Source organism: Ambystoma mexicanum, chromosome 6p, assembly GCF_040938575.1.
Source record: "Ambystoma mexicanum isolate Mex_15411 chromosome 6p, UKY_AmexF1_1, whole genome shotgun sequence".
Taxonomy (NCBI): domain Eukaryota; kingdom Metazoa; phylum Chordata; class Amphibia; order Caudata; family Ambystomatidae; genus Ambystoma; species Ambystoma mexicanum.
This window is the reverse complement of record NC_090935.1, coordinates 585,323,697-585,345,723: the sequence shown is the minus strand read 5'-3', so window position 1 is coordinate 585,345,723 and position 22,027 is coordinate 585,323,697. Positions and strand designations below refer to the sequence as shown.

General features: G+C 46.1%; 1 protein-coding gene across 1 annotated transcript in view; it reads right to left on the bottom strand.

Moving 5' to 3' along the window:
• Window positions 1-22,027, bottom strand: part of DMGDH (dimethylglycine dehydrogenase) — an 834,031-nt gene that overhangs the window by 293,960 nt on the left and 518,044 nt on the right. The window contains exon 10 of the mRNA XM_069627418.1: window positions 1,429-1,594. Coding sequence (XP_069483519.1) covers window positions 1,429-1,594 — 166 coding nt within the window. The remainder of the gene's footprint in view (window positions 1-1,428; window positions 1,595-22,027) is intronic.

Below are 22,027 nucleotides of genomic sequence, written 5' to 3'. Positions count from 1 at the left end.
TGGTATCTTGCCCTCGAGAGACTGTCATATGGACAAAAGCTACTCGGCCGCCTGCTGGAGGGGCTGCGGGGTGGCGGGCAAACTGTTCCATATGGTGTGGGTATGTCCTAAAGTGGGTCCATACTGGAAGGAAGTGCTGGCAAAGATAAAGGAGATCACGGGGTTGGACCTTCCTGCAGACCCACTAGTGATGATCCTGGGAGACACGGGGTGGTGCTCCCCCTAGCCAGCTCACTGGCCTGCTTGATTGGGCATCTCCCATTATCAGCAAAACTGGTTTTCGCTCGCACTTGGAAAACGGTGGAGGGGCCGGTGATGCAGATGTGGCTGGTTCGGGTCTGGGACATATTGGTGGCAGACAAAATCGTGGCACTATGCGAGGGACGCTATGCAAGGTATGTCTCAGTATGGCCCCCATTCATGGACTTTGCTGATAAATGCTCCGCCATGGCTGCGAAACCCCCAATGTTGCAACAATGTTCCCTGCTGTGAGCCAGATTGAGATCAACTTGACTCTCGCCAGTGTGGGGGGGAGGGGTGGAATCCAGCGAGTTCTGGGTAACCGGGGGGCGTCTCCCTAAAATTGCATTGTTACACTGTACTCAAAGCTAAGCATGTTTCTGTACTCACGACCTGTTGATTTAAATAAAAGTTGTTTGAAGAAAAAAAAATACCTTTTTTAATAGAAGTAAAGGAATTTTGGTGGAGTGGGAAACGGAAATTCTTCCAGAGTCCCGGTAGTGGGCAAGGGGGTTTGGATCAGATGTTCCCAGTATTCCTTGCATTATTTCCTTGATTTAGTGTACATCTTACTTCTAACATATAATATTCATGACTAGCAATGAACTCTTGGGTGTCCTACTAATCGCTACGGATGATAAGATGTTACAGGAAGAGGGTGCGTTGGTGATAAGATGCGTGTTCTTATAAAGCAGTCCCTCTCCCCTCCTTGTCCTCTCAGCCCCCAGGCCCTCTAAGCCTCTATTAAGAGTGCGGACTAAGTTTTCCTGGAACTTTGATCATTTTTATATAAAAGCATGTTGGCGACAGGATGGTTTCAGCTTTTTGTAAAAAGGTTATGGCTACATGGCCCTTCTTTGGTGTATTGTTTAATGCTTGCATTACAGTCACGTTAACAATAAACATAAAAACGATTTTAAAAATAGTACAGCACTGACGTATGCCTGGATGGCTTGAGCACCCTGAAATGACACAACCGGGCTGCACATTACATACTAATTGGATGCAGAAACCCAAGCATGCGCACCACTGCGCTTAGACTTGTTCACATGCCGCCAGCAGCCCAGGCGTACATTTAGAAAACTCCAGGACAAGCATATTGTGGATCGAGGTAACCTTTATGGCGTGACTGGGTGCGCCGGACAGAAGTCACAGTCACGCAGTGATCAAAGTGCGTGTGTACTGTACCTTTGGGACAACGTTGGCAAGCAGATGATCCAACAGCTTCACAGAATCTTTGCCTTGGACATTAATCTTGCCAAAGGGCGTCAGGTCGATCACGCCAACTTTTTCCATGACCTGTTTGTATTCACGGCCAACCGGCTCAAACCAGTTTGTTCTCCGAAAACTGGGCCTGCAATAGAAGGATTTGGCAGAATTAGAGCTTTCCCAGGACTGCAAACTAAACATAAAATAGAGTGCTGTGCTTTTTATTTCTTGCAACTACTTCTACTGAAACATTGGCAGGATCTGCAGTTTGCTTACCTTGCTACATTTCTGCATTCTATGTTTGGAAGCACTGCCTATATCGTTCCCATATAAAAGAAATTAAGAGCAGCGCTTGTCAGCTGGCGACCCAAATTATCATATTGCGGCTCAAGACATTTACCAACATCTCTTCATGGAATGCGGAAATAAGCATTAGCCTACGGTTACTGATGGTGATGGGGTCGTGAGGTAAGGATTCCTTTCCTTCAAGGGTCCCTTTGTGCACCCCACCAGCCGCATACGCGCTTTGCGTTTCTCCAATCTCTGTCACACACAGGTCAACACCTTTAAAGGCATGAGGTTTCTACTTACCGTTCTGATCAAAGTTCCCGGGTTCTACCAGTCCGTTGTAGTACTTGTGAAACTCACAAGAGCAATTCCCTTGCCCGTTTGGACTAGTCAACTTACCCAAAAATAGCAGCTTTGGATCCAGAACCATGCAGTCCGACTCTTTCCAAATTTGAAGACCTAGTATCCCGTCCCACGCCATCAGCAGATCAAAGTTAGTCTTATGCACCATTAAGGCACAAGCCCAAATAAAATTAAGTAATTCCTGTACGCGAATAGCACAGGCATGGTAGGAAGCACATCACCTTCGGTGACATCACAGCAAAACAATGCATGTCTGCCACACCACTTCAGTGACTGCTTTGCATTTGATGTTGCTTTGAAGAAAAAAAATGTTATTTGCTATATGCCTCTTAAGGTGAGGAGCGATCCCGAAGTAAGCTCACCACAAAGTAAACAGTCTCCTCATCAGAAGATTGTGCAGTGCGTCATTGCATAAATAACGAAATTTGTTCCTTTTTCTTTATTGCCAAAAGTATATGCATCCTCAGGTGAGATTCCCCAGAAGGCTTCACAGTCTGTCTCTCCTCTCTCGCTCCCCTTCTCACAGAGATCGAGCATCCACCACTAGGTTCCTTGTTATAGTAAACCAGAGGTACTCCCCATTGGCTAGAGAAAAACACTTTGGAAAGGGCGGAAATGTGAAAAAGCCAACCAGAAGCGAGGCCTGTTTGAAGCTGAAGTGGCCTGAAGCCAATTGGCTAAAGGCATAGTGATGACATCAAGAACTCAACAAGCTGTAAACGCATTGACCTTCAGGCACTCATCCATGCACATGGCCTTCTCCCAGGCTGTGCCAGAAGGTTGCATTTTAACTACGGCAATCTTCGCTTATGCATCTAGACGAGACATGCCCCCAGCGGCTGTATGATATAAGTCATTTATAACGCGCCTGTACACAAGTGTTTCTAGGTACGACAAGACAAGGGAAAACAGACGACAAGACAAGGGAAAACAGACGGAGGACAAGACAAACGATCTTACTAGGCCTCATTCAGATCGTGCAAGTGAGAGAACGAGAAGTGCAAGGGGGAAGGGGGTTGGGATTGCCAGGGAGGGGAGGGGAAAATAAGTGCAGCCAGGGCAGTGCAGCTACGGGTAGTGCAAGGAAAAAAAGGGACTGTAGGCTTACAGTTAGACCAGAAGTGCGTGGTAGGCCCGAAGTGCGTGGTAGCCCCGGAGTCAGTGCAAGGGTGACTGATCAAGAAAGAGCCTGGTACCCAGTGAGGCTCTGAGGGTAGCCAAGTGTTTTTCTTTTCTGTCACATGTAATGGCCTTAGAACAACTTAGCTTATTACATAGACCAAAAGTTCTTGGACTCAGGAAGGCAATAACACACACGTAGATCAATAATCGGAATATAATCGGCTCTTTACAAGCCCTTTCATTCAACACAATATAAGCATACAAATAACTCTTGGAGTAAATGCAATTGGTTATACATAGACACGCACAGACAATGATAGCTACAAACAAGGTCTACATTACAGCTAGTGCAGTTGAAGGAGAAAGCCTCATCTCGGCCACTACGACACTACCCAGTCCCAAGGCAGGTAGGCAGAGAGACCACACGTGTTAACAGGGTCTGGAGCGGACCGTCCTCCCTCTCAACGAGACTTCATCACCTTGGGTTCCAATTCTCTGTCTACCACCAGCATACCTCTCCTCTTATGAGGGAAAAATCCCCGCCCACCTTAGGTTGCCAACCGTCCCCGGTCGAAGGACAGACAGCATGCATGGGGAGCAAAGTGTGGAAAAATCCAGTTCATCTCTGTTGCGCTCGTTCCCAGCACCCAGCATCTCTTATCACTGTATCTGCACAACTCTGACTCCCTTCTTGGCTCGTCCTTGAACGAACAATACAACAACTATCCTCCACAGTGAGCTCAGCTGCTTCATAATATAATATAATATCACACCCGTGGCAGAACTCATGTCTGCTAACTTAGCTCACAGAAATGTAGACGTTCATTGTGGTTGTAAGTGAATGTCCAAAATGGCCGTGCAGCGGCGCCATGTTTTTAGCTCATTTTCGCACACACATTGCACCAAGCAACCACTCGGTACAGCAGATAGGTAGGTCAGCAGGGGAGGGTGAGAGTGAAAGCTTTGAGCTACTTCCGGAACTCCGGCTCAAGTTTGAGAAGGGCAGGGAGGCCATTCAAGAGGGAAGCACCTGCAGAGGAGAGAGAGAGATCTACCATCAACTCTCTGCCTGGAGAAGTGTCTAACCCATAGACAGTTGGCGGTAGCTGAGCAAAGGGCTCGAGAAGGGAGGTATTTTGGAAGAGGGGGTTGGATGTAGTCAGGTCCCCGGCACCAGAAACCCTTGTGGACAATGCAAAGGGTCTTGAACTTGATCCTTGCAGCCACCGGGAGCCAGTGGAGAGATTTCAGGGCTGGAGAGATATGGTCCCTGGGCTTAATGCCAAGGATAAGTCTTGCAGTCCTGTTCTGGATTAGTTGTAGAGGGTGGAGAGTAGAGGAAGGCAGATTGAAGAAGAGGCTATTGCAGTAGTCCATTTTAAAGAGAACCAGGGTTCTGGGGGAAAGAGAGAAAAGGAAGAGTCCCTTTGAGGAGGTGCAGCTGGTAGTGGGACTCCTTGGTGACGTCCGAGATGTGAGGGGGGGGGGGGAGAAGTGAAGAGGAGAGAGAGGAGAGAGAGGAGTGAGAAGAAGAAAGAGGGGAGAGGGGAAAGGGAAGAAGGGAGAGACAGATGACACCAAGGTTTTTTGCCTCACAGGAAGGCGAAGGAAGAGGGCACAAGGCAGGTGGCTAGAGTAAGAGGGAAAGCAGGGCCAGGGGTCCCAATGAAAAGGATCTCTGTCTTACTGGCATTAAGGCCGAGATCGTGGAGGGGCACATACCTTGAATCGCGGATAGACTGTCAGGAATGAGAGGGGAGGAGGCTGAGGGGAGCCTGCAGGAAAGCAGAGTCTCATCTACATAACACTGAAAGTTAGAGGAGAAGGTAGCGATCAGGTGGGCCAAATGGGCCAAGTAGAGGTTGAAAAACCAGGGTGAGGATAGGGCCCCGGGGAACTCCACAGGTAGAGAGAGAGAGGCGTATCAACATGGTTCAATGCCAAACTCAGAAGGGCCGGGAGGCATCATTAATCTCCATCACAATGTGCTCATGATTGTGAATTGATGTTTTTTGTAAGCAAACTAATCTTTTTTCAAAAGTTAGAATTATGTCCTCACCAGAAAGATGCGCCACAAAGTAATTATGGTTAAACACCATTTAATATAATCAAAGCAAAAAGAAAACTCCTATTTGGAGAAGCCCTTTAGATGACACGTGTTTCGGCGGGTAGTGCCTTTTTCAAATCTAGGGCATACATTCCATATTGTTTCATGATATTTGCACAATATAAGGCTAACCTGAAGAGCTGACGCGAGTGAAAATGTAACGCTTTGATCGATGGGATTAACCCTTAATACACACAACCACATAAAGTGGAAAGTTACATTGGATGCACTAGCATCTTTCTGGCGAGGCCATAATTCTAATGTGTTTGGAGGTGGGGTTCGTATGACCTCCATGTTACTCACACATGCGACACACTCCAACAGGAATACAAATAAAACAGGTTGCCGGGCTTAAAGGGTTGAACGCTGAAAAACCCACTTCGATCTAACTCTTTTCAGAGGTACTTGTTCTATTTCATCAGAACTTCCTTTTTTGTGGAAGACTGGCAGGGAAGAATACAGATGTATATTCTTCCTCAGAAAGCCCAGATGTTTCCAGTCTTAGTTGACTAAGGTGGGACATCATTTTGTTGCATTCTTGTGGCTAGGAAGAACCACTGCAATGGCGGTCTGTGCTTTAAGATGTGATGCCACACACATGGATTGGCCATGTATGATCCTGTCCACTACTTCTCGAATTCCTTTGCCCCTACCTACGAGGGGTGTGGCTTCTTCCAGAACTCACTAGCTAATACACAAGATATGGGTGAACGGAAATGACAAGGTTTTGTGCCTTCATGAACGCAGTGGGGGATATCCCCATCTACAAGGGAGATTCTATTCTGAGGTCTTTATTTAAGGATGTGGTCATCAAGTGACTGGTAGACATTTGTTAAGGGGCATTCCTCTTCAACAGGATGATTGTTTCCTTACCGGGCACAGAGCTGGATGTAATGTCCAGTTGGTTCAAGGGTTTGAAGGGAGATCTATTTCTCATGGTGGGCATTGGGATTGATGTTAGTTTCTGCTAGCAAGTTACAAGCAGGCATCCTCTTCACTAGGTATTGAAAAGAGCGAGAATACCAGGGCTTGGTCTCCAGGAACAGCATCTTGGTGGATGGCACAGACATCGGCAGCAGTGCTAGGAGACGAGAGCCAAGAATGATTTCCTTCACTAGGTCGCTAAAGAATGACATAATGCTGTCAGTACACAGACCAGCACAGAGAAAAGGGGGGAATTGTCCCGTAAGCAGTAAGGAGACGGACTAAGAACTATACTAAAATAATAGGGTCCATACTGCTATGGATTGAATTAACAATTAGTTCAAGTAACAAGTTATTTGTCAGGGTGCACCACAAGGGTATCACTCAAATGTTAGGCTGCAGCAGACTCTGAAAGCAATCAGGGTAGTCTCATGTTTGAAAAAACAGTAACAAAATATTGATTTAGCAAAAATAATAATATAGGTATGTAAATAATACATGAACAACTGAACATAAAGCAATGTGACAAACATGTAAATGCATTTGTTTGATAGTTAGAAGGTTAATAGTCGAAAAAACAAGAACCCAAATATACGTTTTTCTTCAAACTTTTAAACAGAATAAACCAAAAGAAAATACTAAAAGAAACTGGACAACAGACTGCCAATGTTGAATGGTGACCTAAACCTAAGCCAACATTCCTATTTATGGCTTGTTTTTAGCCACTGCACAAGTTATTTTCAAAGAATTGACAGAATTGGAATTGTTCTATGTCTTACGATTTGTTGACAGGTCTGCCTACGTGTGCGTGTCAAAAATTAGTGACATAAACAGTAAATTTAAATTGACATCATTAAACCACGTTTCGGCAAAAATGCCACCTGTCTGGCCAATAGTTCCATGACATAGGTAAAGTTGCCTTCCTCAGGGCGAAATACCACACAACAACTTGACCCTGTGGGGAAGCAGACATAAACAAAGTAAATGATATGAAAGAGATGATCCCTTTCTGTTCAACTACCCAGATTGCTTAAAGAGAAAGTCAAACGCCTAAAGGCACAAGAATTTACCAAGTAAATTAACTGTGGGTGAGTAGAGATAACCAGGCGCGTAGTTGGCCGGAGAACCCGGTGCAGAGCGTCTGGGTGGGTGGAAGCGGGGTGACCCACGGCAGGTCTACATCAGAGAAGGGGACAGATTGGAGAAAAACACGCTCCCTAAAAAGTTGAATGAAAAAAGTTTCAGAGTTTCAGAGAAAAGGGTACACAAATGCTGAAAATGGTGTGCTGTTAAAAATTGATTAAAGAGCTACCTGTCAAAAAAATGCTTGTAGATAACGCTGGATTGGATGTGTTCCTAATGTAGCGTTCTGCGGTGCACCTGGGATGAGTCCTAGGGCCCGTGGTTAACATCAAGGATTGACCTAAAAATAATCAAATGTGTAGAAATATGCATGATTTTGAAAATTTAAAAGAACGACGGGTGCATCATGCCAACTTTTCCATGACCTCTTTGTATTAACGTCCAACCGTCTCAAACTAATCTGTTCTACAACAACTGGGTCTGAAATAGAATGATTTGGCAGAATTAAAACCTTCCCAGGCCTGCAAACTGAACATAACATAGTTATAATCTTTTTCTTTCTCGCAACTACTTTTAGTGAAACATTGATATAATCTATATATCACTTTGTTGCATTTATCCGTTGTAATCAAGACTAAAATATCTTACTGTATCTGTGAGGAACCCGAGGGTGTCCTCACTTCTTTTCCCCTGGTATCGTCTTCTAGGGTGGCCATAGAAAGTCCATCGCTTTTGGATCCTGACCCTGGGGGTGAATATGCAAGGGAAGGTCACCTGGGTGAAGGAGACTTGGGGAGTGGACTTCCTTAGGTGAGACATGGTATTCCCCCATTTCCCTTTCACAACAAACCCTCTATCCCTCAAGCCTTTATGGGCTTTGGTCAGCCCTTTCACTGTTTTCCCCCTAAAATATTCCCCAAGACACATCAGTTTGCTACTGGGTCTAACAAGATGACAACTAGTGCAACACATCCTCATTTTGTTAATGTAGACACATACCGGTCCCAGCTAGGTACTGAGACGAGGAGGAGGACAACAAGAAGGAGACCGGTGTGAGCGAGCAAAGCGGTCGTGTGAGTCCTGAGCTGCAGAGGGCGCTTCGCTGGGTGAGCGTGAGCAACGGAGAGCCGCTGGGAGAAGACACGAGGTAGTCCATGGGAAGGAAGGAACCTGTGGCGGTGGAGGACCTTGCAAGAAGCCGTACGCTCCGACCGGTGAGTGTAACCAGGAGGGGGAACACCGGGCTGGCAGGCATACATAGAAAGCAAGTACTGAACATTGATTTAAACGGAAGTACGCATTGCTATGAATATCGATTTGAATGAAAAAAAATACAAGTACATTTTGAATACCAAACTAAATGAAAGCAATTTTAGAACATTCTTGAATCTTGAGAAGATTGAAAGAAAGTGTGTAAATCTTTCTGAAATGATGAGCTGCATTATGTGAGAAATCAAGCATTGACAACAGGCAACAAACAAGGAACTGTATTTCTTGAGAAACAAGTGCTGGCAAAGCCAAGAGAACACAGAGTTATATGGTATGAGAAACCCAGCACTGGCCAAAGCCAAGAGAGTTCAAGGAACTGTATGTTATAAGGAAACAAGCATTGGCAAGAGCCAAGAGAACATAAGGAAGTTTAACAAGTGCATGGTGGCCACCCAAGCCACTGTGCAGTGTCAGGAGAGTGTGACACATGTGAATGAAGCAAGCATCATTGTTGAGGAGAAGCAGTGGACTAGCGTTGATGGAAAAGCAGTCAAGAAGGGGTACTGGTTGCATGACCTGTAAAGGGTGGACTGTGCGGTCCGACAACCACACCTAGACCGCATGCTCCCTGAATGGAAAAGCCAGTGAAAGCACCCATAAAGAAGATTGTGTTTTACAATAACCTTTTCGGTGATTTTGAAGTTACGTGTTTTGAAAGCTGGAAGATTTGAACTCTTGGGGAAGGAAACCCCTGTGCTTTATGAACTATTTTGAACTTGGGGAAGGGGCAGCTGATTATAAGGCAAGAGCTAAAAGAAGCTCTGAACTTTATTTTGAACACTATTCATTTGTCATGCTGACATCCTTACACATTGTATGTAGTTAGTTGTGAGGGCAAGTATAGGTTTTGGACACACAGATATTTGTTTTGACTTCCTGACGCAGACTACTCTTAGTTTTCTTTAGGTAGAGACATCCCCCACCTTAGAATAGGGGAAGTTAGGCATTACTCCATCCTGCTTTTTGAGTTAATAAAACGTTGTGAAACAAACTTGTACCTGTTGTATGTGTCTGATTTATGATGCCTTCAAATAACATCCATATCCCAAACCCATTTTCCAATAATTGTTTACAGATAACTTATATGAATGCGTTGATAAAGCACATGCAGTAGGAAACACTTGATTATTAAAATACAAAAAAATGGAAAAGCTATATGGGCAACAGACTGAAAAATTAAACAAAATTCAAGAATACCACAAGAAGTATGGAAGTTGGAACCAGGAAGCGGTCAAAGCCATTGTAGGTATTTGTGACTAGGACTTTGCTTTTTTCCCTTAGAAAGAGATGAGTCTCTGCACCATGCAGACAGGCTGTACTGGGGATTCCAGAAAGGCAAACCCAAGCAGTTGGACGACCCCCACAGCTCATGACATCTGGACAAAAAAGATTCTATTGGCAGCAGTTTAGAAATTATAAATGAATGTCTTCCTCCTCAATGGTATGGAGAGAGTGCACAGAACTCTGGGTTTTCCAACACACACATGGTTCAGAAATAAGCTGCACACACTTAAAAAATGGAGGGGATCCCGAATCCTTTCAAGCCCTTTGCTATGTTGCAAGAAGATCCACCAGTGCAAAATTGGGTGTGGGTTCCACAAGAGTCTTGGTGGCTTGAGCTCAGTAGAATGTGATGTGGTGAACCAGGAATGAGAGACGGACACAGAGTACTTCAAGTTTGTTCTCATAAACTTATTCAAAATAAAAAAAAAGAGGTTGGAAAATGCCTCACTGTTCCTATTCTGTGAGGCATTTCCCTACCTCAAACAAAAACTAAGAATCTGTCCAATGCAAAGATGCCGAAAGCAAAACTGTTGTGTGTCCGAAATCCTATCTTTGTCCTCATATTCTAAAAGTAACTGTAATGTGCTAAGAGAAATGTCTCTGACTTTGAAAGGTGCACAAATATTCAAGTTCAAAAGGAATATATAAATACTCCAACACAATGGATAAGGTTCACCTTTTTAGGGGATAGATACCTTTCCCAGGTTTCGATTCAAGAGTTTTAAGATTCCAGAGGGTACAAATCTTCCCTGAAAGTTTCTGGTCCGCAACAAAATATTTTGTATTCAAAATCAACTTAAATGTGAATTCCAACCATGCAAGACACCTGGTGTCCTGCCCTGCCAGGTTCGTCTCGACCTTCAGTTCAACTTTATTCACTGTCTTGTCTTGGTATGGTGTATTCCTCTGCCAGGCCTTTATCTGGTCTACTTTAGACCCTCGCAAACTTTGGCTTGGCCCGGTATACTGTCCTGCCAGGGCTTTTAGTGTACGTTTTTTTTATCCACTCGCAACTGTTCTGTTCTTCACAAAGTTCACGAGGGGAGGGATTATCCTTCTCTCCCCTTGACCTTTCAGGCTTTGCTTTCCTCTTGCACACTTGTAAAACTGGTTTACTTCTCAAACTTGTTCAATTAGTTCCTTTTCAGCAAAATTGTGTCTCATTCTTTTACATTCCATTTACTGTCTTTTAACGTTCTTCAGTAACATTGCTGAAGAAACCCAGTATGCCAATCTCCCACCTTAGGACTCACCGGTTTCCTGTAACATTCTTTGGTTCTCTTGCGGTAGACAGGGAATGGCGTTTTGGTGCTCCGCCTCCAGTTCGCAGTCTCACCGTTTCACTTGCCTGTTTCCACGTCCTTTGCAGCTCCCACCTGGGCTGCTGAGACTCTTCACAGGCTCACCAGCTTCACCCGCCGGTCTCCACGTCCTTTGAGGCTGCTACCTGGTTGCCGAGACATTTTCTGGGCGGCTGAAGTGATGTTCTCCAGTTCCCGCGGCCGCCAACCAGACTTACCTTTCTCTTCCGGTGCAGTCCTGATGCAGAAAACCGGTTCCACCAGCCTTCGCTGTCCTCTTTCTGCCTTCCCCCTATTGCCGGTTGGTGGCACAGACCTCTCTCCAGCACTTTAGTAGTCCCTCTGTCAGCAGTGAGTGGAAACAGCTTCACCGGGTAGCTCTCGGCCTCCATCCAGGATCCGCTTTAAATGTCCTGGCACCTGTCATATGCTCATGAACACTAGAGCGCATTCTGCACTTCTAAGTCTCATGGATCTTAATTGCTTCCTTCAGCCTCCTCATTCTCATATGTATGAAAAGGTTGAGCCTTTCTGGGTTTTATTTATTTTATTTACTGAGCATTTGTAAGGTGCCTATACAACAGAATGAGGTTCCCAAGCGCCACAAGGCAGAGTGGGGAGTGAACAAGGGGAGTAAATATTGGCAAAATACAGTTAATACAATCATGGTCCTACTAGGCCTTGTGGCATTCGGACGTGCAAATGCTGTGAAGAGAGTGCAGGAGATGGGGAAGGGAGGGGTGTGGGGGAGCAGGGTAAGGACACGTGCCGGTAGGAGCTTGGGGGCGTGGTGGGAGTGCCAAGGGGAGCCAAGGGAGGAGGCCACTGGCTAAGCACTAGGGCAGAGGAATCCCAGGGAGGGATGCACAGCGCCAGGCATGGCACCCGCAATGGCAGCGCAGCAGGGGGGATGGTGCTGGTGTTGACTGGGTAGAGGGCATGGTAGCCCGTGAGAATCATGAAGGACCAGGCCTCCAGTCTCAGCAGCAGTGAGGTAGAGAAAAGCAGAGTTGTCAGTAGTTTCTGGAACTTAAGGAGGTCCAGCTCAAGTCTGAGAGGGGCAAGGAGGCTATTCCAAAGAGAGGCACCAGCCACAGAGAAAGACCTGCCCCCCCCCCACTCTATGCTTGGAGAAGCGTTCTTACATAATACTGGAAGAGGTTATTAGTAGAGCTGGTAGAGAGTGGGGGGAGCTTTTACAATAAGTCATAAAAGCTTGAGGAACGGAAGTTCATCCCTACAACGGAAAGAGGGGTATGTACCTTTGTCTTATGATGCCATGTTATCCCTTTCAGGGTCACTTCCCACCACGTGGTCCTACCTCACAAAGCCGCTCCCAGGGTCAGGATCAGGTAGCGGCCGCAGTCCCCTGGACACATGGGGAGAGGGTTCCTCTGGGAAAGAATTGATGACATCCTCGGATTCATCACAGTTACCATTGTTTTTGATTACTTGATTACTCAGGACCCTACTCTTCCAGTTCCATTGTTCCCCAAGAGTAAGGTTGTATAACCACCAGAGACTTTCCTTGAGGAGTTATGCAGAAGCTTGCTTTAGTCACTTGACCAGTTCTTGAGCCTGCAAGTCTTGTGTGAGGGCTACCCAAAGCAGTGCTTACCTCTGGCAAAATTCCTCTTGCTTTTCACACGCACTGCAGTCTCAACCGATCAGTGTTAGAGCTTATAATGGCTTGGTACTTGCACAGGAACAACATTAAAAAAATTATTTGGTGCTTTCCGACTGGGCAACCCTGGAGCTGGACTCGTGACTATGCCATTTCTTTTTTCAGGTTACTCCTTGGGTTCTCTCCCGGTTTCGATTCCTAGGAGGATTTAAGCAGTGCATAGCTTGGATTCTTTCCAGGGCACATTGGTACATGACCACAAGAGGTCATCCGCACAATAGCAGCTTTTAAGCTTCTGATAAACTGAAGATAAAGGAATAGAGCGAGGCTCTGAAACCCCCCCAAGTAATAGACGTGGGTCATTAGGGTCGCACCAGCCCTGTCTAGCAGTATGTCAGGGAGGAGGAACAGGCCCTCAGCCCAGTGATAAGTTTGTAAAATGTAGTAAGAAACTACTTTCTTCCATGCATTAAAGCCTCAGAAATGTTGGCGTGCACAAATATCAAAGCTATCCATGTCCCAACAGATGCTGTTTTGAAGAAGCTGTGACAAAGTTACACCGGAACCTACTTCTAATGGGTTTAGGAGGTGCTCTGTGGACCAAGGATGCGTCCCGCTACGCGATGCTCTAACTGGAGGAGCTAAATTGGGAATTCACCAGAGCCCATCTTCAGGTACCAGTCCCCTTTGTTCCATGATATGATATGGCATTTATAATGTGCCTATACACAAGTGTTTCAAGGCGCGACGTGGCAAGGGAGGGGAAACAGAGGGAAGACATACAACGATCCTACTAGGCCAGGTGACATTGAGATTGCGCAAGTGCAGGGGAGGGAGAAGGGGAAAAGTGCAGGGGGAAGGGAAGAGGAGGGGGGGAGTGCAGTACATAGGATAACAGTAAAATAAAGACAATAAATAAAAGTGCGGCACTGTGATGCTGGAAATGCATTGAGGGACAGGGCCTCCCTGTCCGTGTCCTGTAGTCCTTTTTCATTTGTGTTCTGTATTGTTTTTGTTTGGTGTACCGACCCATGGGATACCCTTATGGCACCCATGGGTGGGGGTGCAACCCTGTGCCCCTAGTGTATGTGTGTGGGTACATGTGTGTGGCCCACAGAGCAGGGTATGGGCTGGTGGCAGCTCCATGCTGAATTTGACAGGTGCTCTGAGTATCCTCCATTTTGGCATACCCAGGTCCTGCCATTGGAATCAGTTGATTCCTGATAGGAAACAAGATGGCCCCTGTGGGTAGTGTGTAGTGTTGTATGGCTGGGTCCCAATACACATTCCTTATTGTGAGTGTCTGAGAGGGAGGAGTATGGCCTGAATGCACTGTATGCCTGATTGGCTGACAGACTGCATGAATTCCCTTCTGTATGATTGGCTGCTGAGTGTGACCCAGCAGTATGGATGAGAGACAGAATAGTATATCTGGGGACTTCTCACCACTGGAAATTGTTCAGAAGCTGGGTTGACACTTGAAGAGTAACTGGAACTGCTTATCCTCGACGCCCAGCTGGAAGGAGAAGAACTGCTGCTGCATTTGCTTCGACCCAATCCGAAAGCTGTCGAGTTCGTTGAGGACTGATCAGAGAGAGGATCTGGTTAGGCCCCCTCTTCCCGTGCTCCGAGGGACCATCGAGCACCGCTAACCTTTGCCAAAGCTCCCTGGAAGTCAGACTCTCGAAAGGCTGCCGACCAGAGACGGGGACCGCCGAGGAGAACGAAGTGAAGCACCCGGACATCGACGCCGTCGAAGTCCATTGCTGTCGACCAGGGTTGGGAGTATCGCCGTAACCTCTGGAGGACCGTCGAAGCCGTGTTGCCCAGAAGAGGGGACCCCTTGACTCTGTGCCGCTGACGACCGGAGCAGCCCGCTGCTTTGCCTAAAACTGTTGAATTGAAGGACTCCCTTGTCCGCACCGTCAACCGATTTATCCCGCTGGAGAAAGTCGAGGACGCCGACGTGCCGAGGAGAATCCGCCAGTGGGTTTCCTGCCACCCAAAGACCACAAAGACTTCAACGACTCGACGCCCTTGTCGGGCCACAGTTCTTCAGAAACTCTCTGCGGTCCTGAACTATCAATCGCTTAGGTGCCCCGCACACCTCATCCTCGCAGGACGTCGCCGACGAGCACTGCCTTTGATCGACGCCGTGGTCTCGGCACCCTCAAACTTTTCATTAACGCCAAGTTCCCCTTCTTCGACGCCTCTCGACGATCCGTGGCTCCCGCTTTAAAGGGAGTCACTCAAGAAGGATCCATCGACGCCTCTCCGAAGAACTCTGCTCTACCAGGTACATTGGGGGCAGGGGGTAGAAACATTATAGAAGGAAATAAGACTTATAGAACAATATATGGATTGGGCTTGTTTTATATCTTTATTTTACAGGTTGCCCAGGTGGGGGGGAGGGATCTCCACACAGAACTGTGTCTAGTGGTAGGGGCCAGTATTCTGCCATTGTTCTAACCAACTGCTTTCCTCCTAGGTCTATTTTTGGTTGCCTTTATTAAGTGATCTGTGTGACATTTGACCAGAGTATAGTTGATGCACTTTAATGAGATCTGATAATAATTGTGGTACTACTTTAGAACTGTATATATTTACCATTGTTGATTTTCTGAGCACAAAGTGAGTTATTGTGACAGTGTACATAACCTTGAATATTAATTATCTAAAGACTGTGTTTTAACTAATAAAGTGTGTGGCCATTCCTTTGTGGGGGCTTGGGGACTACACTGTACTTAAGAACCAGCCTGCATCACCTCCTGAGAAGAGAAGCTAGGCCTCGATTGTTCGTCCATTGCTACAGTAATAGAGAATCTTAGCTGGGGTCCTCTGTGCCTCTCCTCTACCATATAGAGAGCAGAAGTACAGACCCCCTCTCCAGTCTTTACAGGCCAGCTGGTGGCAAGTGCAAGGGTCAGTGCAGACATCAGGTGTCAGTGTAAGTAGGGGTTGTAGGGATGCGGAAACAGTACCTGAATGCAAGGGTTGCCAGGGGGGGCAGTGCAGGTGTGCAACTAGCGGGGAGGGGACCTGGCCCAGAGATCAGAGGGTAACCAGGTAACCAGTGCAGTTTCAGATTCAACCTGGAGATCAGCAGGGGAGAGGAGGAGAGAAAGCAGAACCAAAGAGGAAGATCTTATGGTGCTTCCGGAACCAGAGATGGTTCTCCTCAAGTTTCAGAGAGGCAGGCAGGCTGTTTCATTAGGGAGGCCCCAGCCGAAGAAAGAGATCTACCACCAACTCGTTGCTTGGGGAAGCAACCGACCCTGAGGGAGTTTGAGGCAGATAAGTGAAGAGCTTGAGAAGGAAAATATTTATGAAGAGAGAGTTGAAGGTATTGAGGCCCCAGGCCACAGCAGGCCTTGTGGACAATACAGAAGGTTTTGAACTTAATCCTCGCCGCCACTGGGAGCCAGTGCAGAGATTTCAGTCGTGGAGAGATACGATCCCTGGGCTTGAGGCCAAGGAAAAGTCTTGCAGTCCTGTTTTGGATGAGTTGCAAAGGGCAGACAGTAGTGGCAGGAAGATTTAGATCATGCTTCTGAAAGCAGGGATACCATGCAAAGACTCCATCTTGGGCGATGTCATTCTGGGAAAGTACGCCTTTTGCCCACTACCTGAAGCAACTTTCACCTCAGTGCTTTGTCATGCAAAAAATTCCTCTTGAAAAAGGCATGTTGGAGAACTGATGTGGCTACCATGGCCTTCACTGTTCCCACTTGAGCACATACCTCCTAATAGGCTGGCTCGTAGTTAACACTTGCCAGACACTTGAGGTGGAACAGACTGACCAGGAGGAGCAGTCCAATGCTGCAGGGCCACCCAAGTGCACTTCCACCCGACTACAGTGGCAGGTGGGTCATTAAAGCCCTTGGCCGGTGCAACATCAACAAAGCTCAACTACCCAGAAGGAAACCACGATGAGCTCTGGCTGATAAGCCTTAGAAAAAGGTGGAAAATAGTCTCAGGGATATACGACCCAGCTCACTTCTTGGCACACTGTCCTAGGGATTTAGCGCCCTGCGTGTTCTTGTCACTCCTAGATATTCTCACCCTGTAGCGGCAGGTCACCCTCCTCGGCCAACATCAATATCTTTCAATGCATTCCTACAAGCATGCATTTCATGCCCTTAGCGTATGGCTTTTGTCAGGCTTCGAGATGCTCACCAGCCAGGGGTTGCCCTCATGGGCCCGGGTTCTCTCTCATTTTGTGATCATATTTTCAGAGACCTTTGATGATATAAGGATGGTGGTGACATAGGCCCAGAGACTATATGATGGATCTGAAGCAGGTATCTGGTAGGAAAGAGTTGATTTTCCATGAGAGGGAGAGGGTGTACCATGCACTCTGAGACAAAGTCACCAGTTTTCTTACACCCGTGAACTCTGGCCCCGCCCAGAAAGTGGATGATTGCTCAGAGGTCACCCCTGTCTTTCCTTCAGCAACCACTGGGGTCAGCAGCTGCCCAGGTCAGAGAAGAACACACACAATCCCCCGAAACAAAAACTGTTTCAAGAGGGTCCCCCCTGTATTGGATTCAGGGACCCCTGAGAGGCTAGAGAAGCCACTTCAGGAAACTCTGCAACCAGAGACTTTTCTAAGGGATAGAAGACGAGCAGAAGGACCGACTGGTACATGTGGCTCTGCTCACTGTGCAATGCATGGAGTGGGAGAGAAAACCGCGCACGTCTGATGTGCAAGCCCTGGCATCGAACATGAGCAGGAGCCAAAGGGAAATCCTACAGTAGCAACGGAAAACACAGGAATCCAGCATCTGAGCTCATATGCGGAAAGCTGGTAATGGTCACCAGAATGCACGTTCAAGGGGATGTCATGACACTCCTGCCTGACCTCAACATGGTAAACTGGGTTTTTGTAACATGGGACCGCATAGGCAGTGGCATGGGCTGTTCCTACTCATTAAAACATGCACAACATATTTGATGAATGTCTTTGATGAATGACATGTTTAGTTAGAGTTGTGCATTGTCGGATGCGAGTGCTATGGCGGCTGAGAAGGGTACCCAGGGGCTCCAAGAGGTTGCTTCTCTGAGAGACTGCACAAGTGACTGAACTATACTTCTGGACCACCGCCTCCATCTGGCAGCCTTGAAGTTAGGCAAACCATCAAAGGACGTTCTCTCCAATGCCCAACTACTTCTGTAGTAGGTTAATGACCTTAAAAACCTCGATTTGCTTTTAAACAAATTTACGAGCTGTCGTGGTGCACTCGGATTTGAATAAAGAAAAGGTCTGTAGGGCAGCCAACACTGCATGGCTCTTGTGTACACTGCAATTTGACAAAACCCAGTCACTACTTAGACATTGGGTTGAACACTCTGTGGAAGCAGGTCCACATGACCAATTGCAACATCAAACATGTTGTTTATTTGATCACATGACCATGTGGGCTAAGATACATGGGCATGACGAAGACAAAGATAAAACATGTTTTGGGGAACACAGAAGCTGTATTCGTAATCAAATCCTTACAGCTCCACTAGCTGAACACTAAGCAATTTGGCCACAACGACACAGATGGGCAGTTCCCACAGCTATTAAATAAAACATGTTGTACAGAAAATGTTTAAACGCTAACAACGGCTGATTCTTACAACTGTAGAGGAGGTCCCAAATAAAGCCTGCACTCCAATCGTCCATTTTGAAGTACTAGGAACTTTCACACCAAGATATGTGATGTATGATGAGCAAATAAACCAGCAGAGAGCTGCGGTAGGGCTGTGCCCAGTGCCTATTAGAAGGACAGCACCTATTGACGTACCAGTACCAAGAAAACCATGGACAGTAAGGTATCCATTAAGAAAACCCTATCAACAAAGGAAACAAAAAGAAGATTGTCTAAGTACAGTCCCTGAAGAAACAAAAAAGGTCTTAATGGGAGACGAATGGTGACGCCACGAGGGCCCGAACGGACTCACAGATAGAATAAATGACGACCAGAGAATGACGCAAAGAGATGAAATGCAATGAACAAGGATATTGTGAACTTAAAGTGAGAGAACGATGTCAAAATATAAGAAGCTTAAGCTTTAAGCAAGATGAAGATATTCGACCAGTTTACACTTATACATATGCTTGGAACCGCAAGAAAGCTAAGAAAACAGTGCGGCAAGCGCCACTATACATAATCTACCTCAAACAAAGCACCTTATAAGTATATTTCTACTTTGCACAAGAAGCAGAATCAACCCAGGTTACTAAAGGCCACACGAGAAAAGATTCATATTTAGCAAAAACGAGAAGCGACGGCTGAAACGAAACTCAGCAAAGGCAACTCGTGCCAGGAGAGCCAAGGTCGTACCAATAAAAGAAACAAACAGTAGCTACATTTAATTGAAACTAAGAACAGAATATCCTGCCTCTGAAAGGTCGAGATAAGAAGACGAAGGCAGGTGGCGGGTGAAACGAGAATCAAATACACTAATTGATGGAAAAGAGACAAATTCACCATGTCCGAATCACGTGACCAGCCAAGCAAGAAGAAGCGAGGGCTCACACCTACGCATGGCACAAGGCCAGGCGAAGATATTAGAACTTTTCCAGACAAAAGATGCAGTCTTGAGGCCAACCACAGTGAAATAATTGACACATGGCTACTAAAGTAATGATTGATTGTAGCAATGACTGGAGGAAGGCTGGGTAACTAAGAGGCACCTCGCACCTGGCCGACCATTCTGCGTGCTGCTAAGCAAAGTAGAAAAGTATGCATGGGGTTGGTGCCAACCCAATCACAATGGACCAAATGATCTAGTGTCCTATAATTAGTGGAACCAATAGGACGTCGTACTTTTAGTGACATCTGCATTAGTCATTTTAAAGGTGGGGCTTAGATGCCCACCTGACAGTTTACCCAATCCTCTCACTCTGTTACCATATACAGATTTAGTACCTATATTAAAGTTACCTTTTCCTAACCAATAGAATTGCATGTTAACTTTTGAGTGTTACACGTCAATGACGACGAGTTTGGAGTATAAATGTTACAATTTTTATGAGGTTCGTTGGAGTTGAAGCTAGAAGGAAGATCGCACCATTGCTGATATTCATAAAAGCCCTGTTTTTTGTACTTGTCGTTAAACAGACTCCCTTTGCCAAACCGTTTGAGTTGTCCTTATTGATTGGTTTTGGAGTAATAAATCTGCACCCCCATCCATCTCAGGGGTGCTGCTATCTTGTCTTAAAGTGCTTCTGAGCAAACCCTGACTCTATGGGCCGGTTGGGTGTCTCGGGGCACACTTGGTAGCAGAGATTGATGGTTATCGATTAGAATAGGACACCGATTGACCGTCGACATAAAGTAAGTCTAGGCCCTCTGCAATATCACAAGTCCTTTGCCATTGTGCTGAGAAGACCGTGAAGCTACCCATAGACAGTGGTAGAATAAAAACCAAAATCTGCAGAACGTGGTCTGAAGGGACCCATGCTTCCCCACACAACCCATTCCCACTCCTACGGGCAGAAGAGTGGAAGAAAAACCGAAGAAGGTGGTGACGAAGGCGGTGATCCCGAGGATCCAGAGAGGAAACATGCAAACAGTGAGTGAAAAAGACTAATGCTTTGGCAAAAGTGCATGCCTTAGAAACAAGTAAGGGAAAAGGTAACGGACTAGATAGAGGGAAGATACCGGGGAGGACACCCGAGAAGAGAGGTTACCGGGGAGGAAACCCGAGAAGAGAGAGGATCCGCCTTATTCGTATGCTTTTTATACAAGCGGCTAGAAGAAACTTGTATCCAGAGTCCCAAATAAAGGGGAACGAATAGGCTACCACAGCGATTAAAGACGCTGTGAAAGGGATAAGTTTAAACTCCATGTCGGGGTAATACTAGAGGCAGAGGTACAAGTGGCCAGCTGAAGTTTGTCTAGTCTGTTAACGTTTGTCTTATGTGTTCTTTGTTGTGACGTCAAAAATCAAAAAAGAAATTCTTGAAGGAACGGACATAAGATTTGCTCCATTAAATAACTGAGATATTGTAGTATACGAATTGATGGTTACTGAGTAAAAATAGAGATATACAATTTTGTGGAAAAATCAGGATTGGAGCTTGCAGTGATTGTTGCTCGCTCATATTGTTGAAATTGTTTAAATCACATGAAGCTTTGAACAAGTGTTATATAAAGGGAAAGGGAACAGATTTAAGCATGGAGGACATAACTCCATTAGTACACCTCTGCAAACAGTTACCGAAACATGCACCTAAGCTGAACAAATACAGTACAGAGTGGGTTAAAGGAACCACCCACAAAATGTTTATGCCGTGGCCACAGGGCGGGACCTTATCTAAAGCTGTTTTGCAACACATAACATACTTGCACGCCACATACACGGGCAAAAAGTTGGACAAACGCCTAGCTATTCTAGAGCTTTAGAAAATGTATGAACAGGAGAAGATAGAGGAGCCGCCAATAGATTGTATACTTAATGTATGCACAGAGGAGGGTGAGATGCCGACCGCGCCACCCGCCCCATCTGAAACGAAGATTGAAGGAAATAAGGATGAAGGGTTATGCCTACTGAGAGAACTTAAAGCAGCCACAGGGTATAGCAACCCGGCATATGAGTCACCTACGCAAAGTAGTGACGGATATCAAGGTAAAGATAAGGATATCACCTCAACAGTCCCAAGGGACAAGGAGAGACACGATGACAAAATAAGGGCCCAGACACAGACAAGTGCGTCTCTCGACAAGGAGAGAGAAGGTAAAAGATAGAAAGGAAGCGAGGATAGAACTGATGAGGTAGCAGTCTCAAAGAACAAATGGATGGGAGGGCAGATTTTACTGAAACTCAATGGCAAAGGCATTGATGATGCGAAACAAAAGGAGAGATTAGATGATGTACAGAGGAAGGAGAAGGAAAAAGAAAAAGGATTGAGAGAAGAAAGAACAAGGAAAAAAGATAGACAGAGACGAAAACAGTAATATCGTGAAGAGCCAGAAAGGCAGCACGATTATAAACAAAGAGCAGCCAGTGATCAAGACAGACAGGAGCAGTGTAAGTTACAGGAAGAGCAATGAATATGAGAGAAAAGAATAAAGAGGTGAAGGGATGAGGAAATCGCTGAGGGCGAATGAACGTAGAAACGAAAAGAAAGAGGAAGAAGATAGGGTCAGAGAAGAAGCGAGGAAACGCAGAGAATTCGATGACGATGTAGAACGTAAGCAAAGAGAGCACGCGATCTTG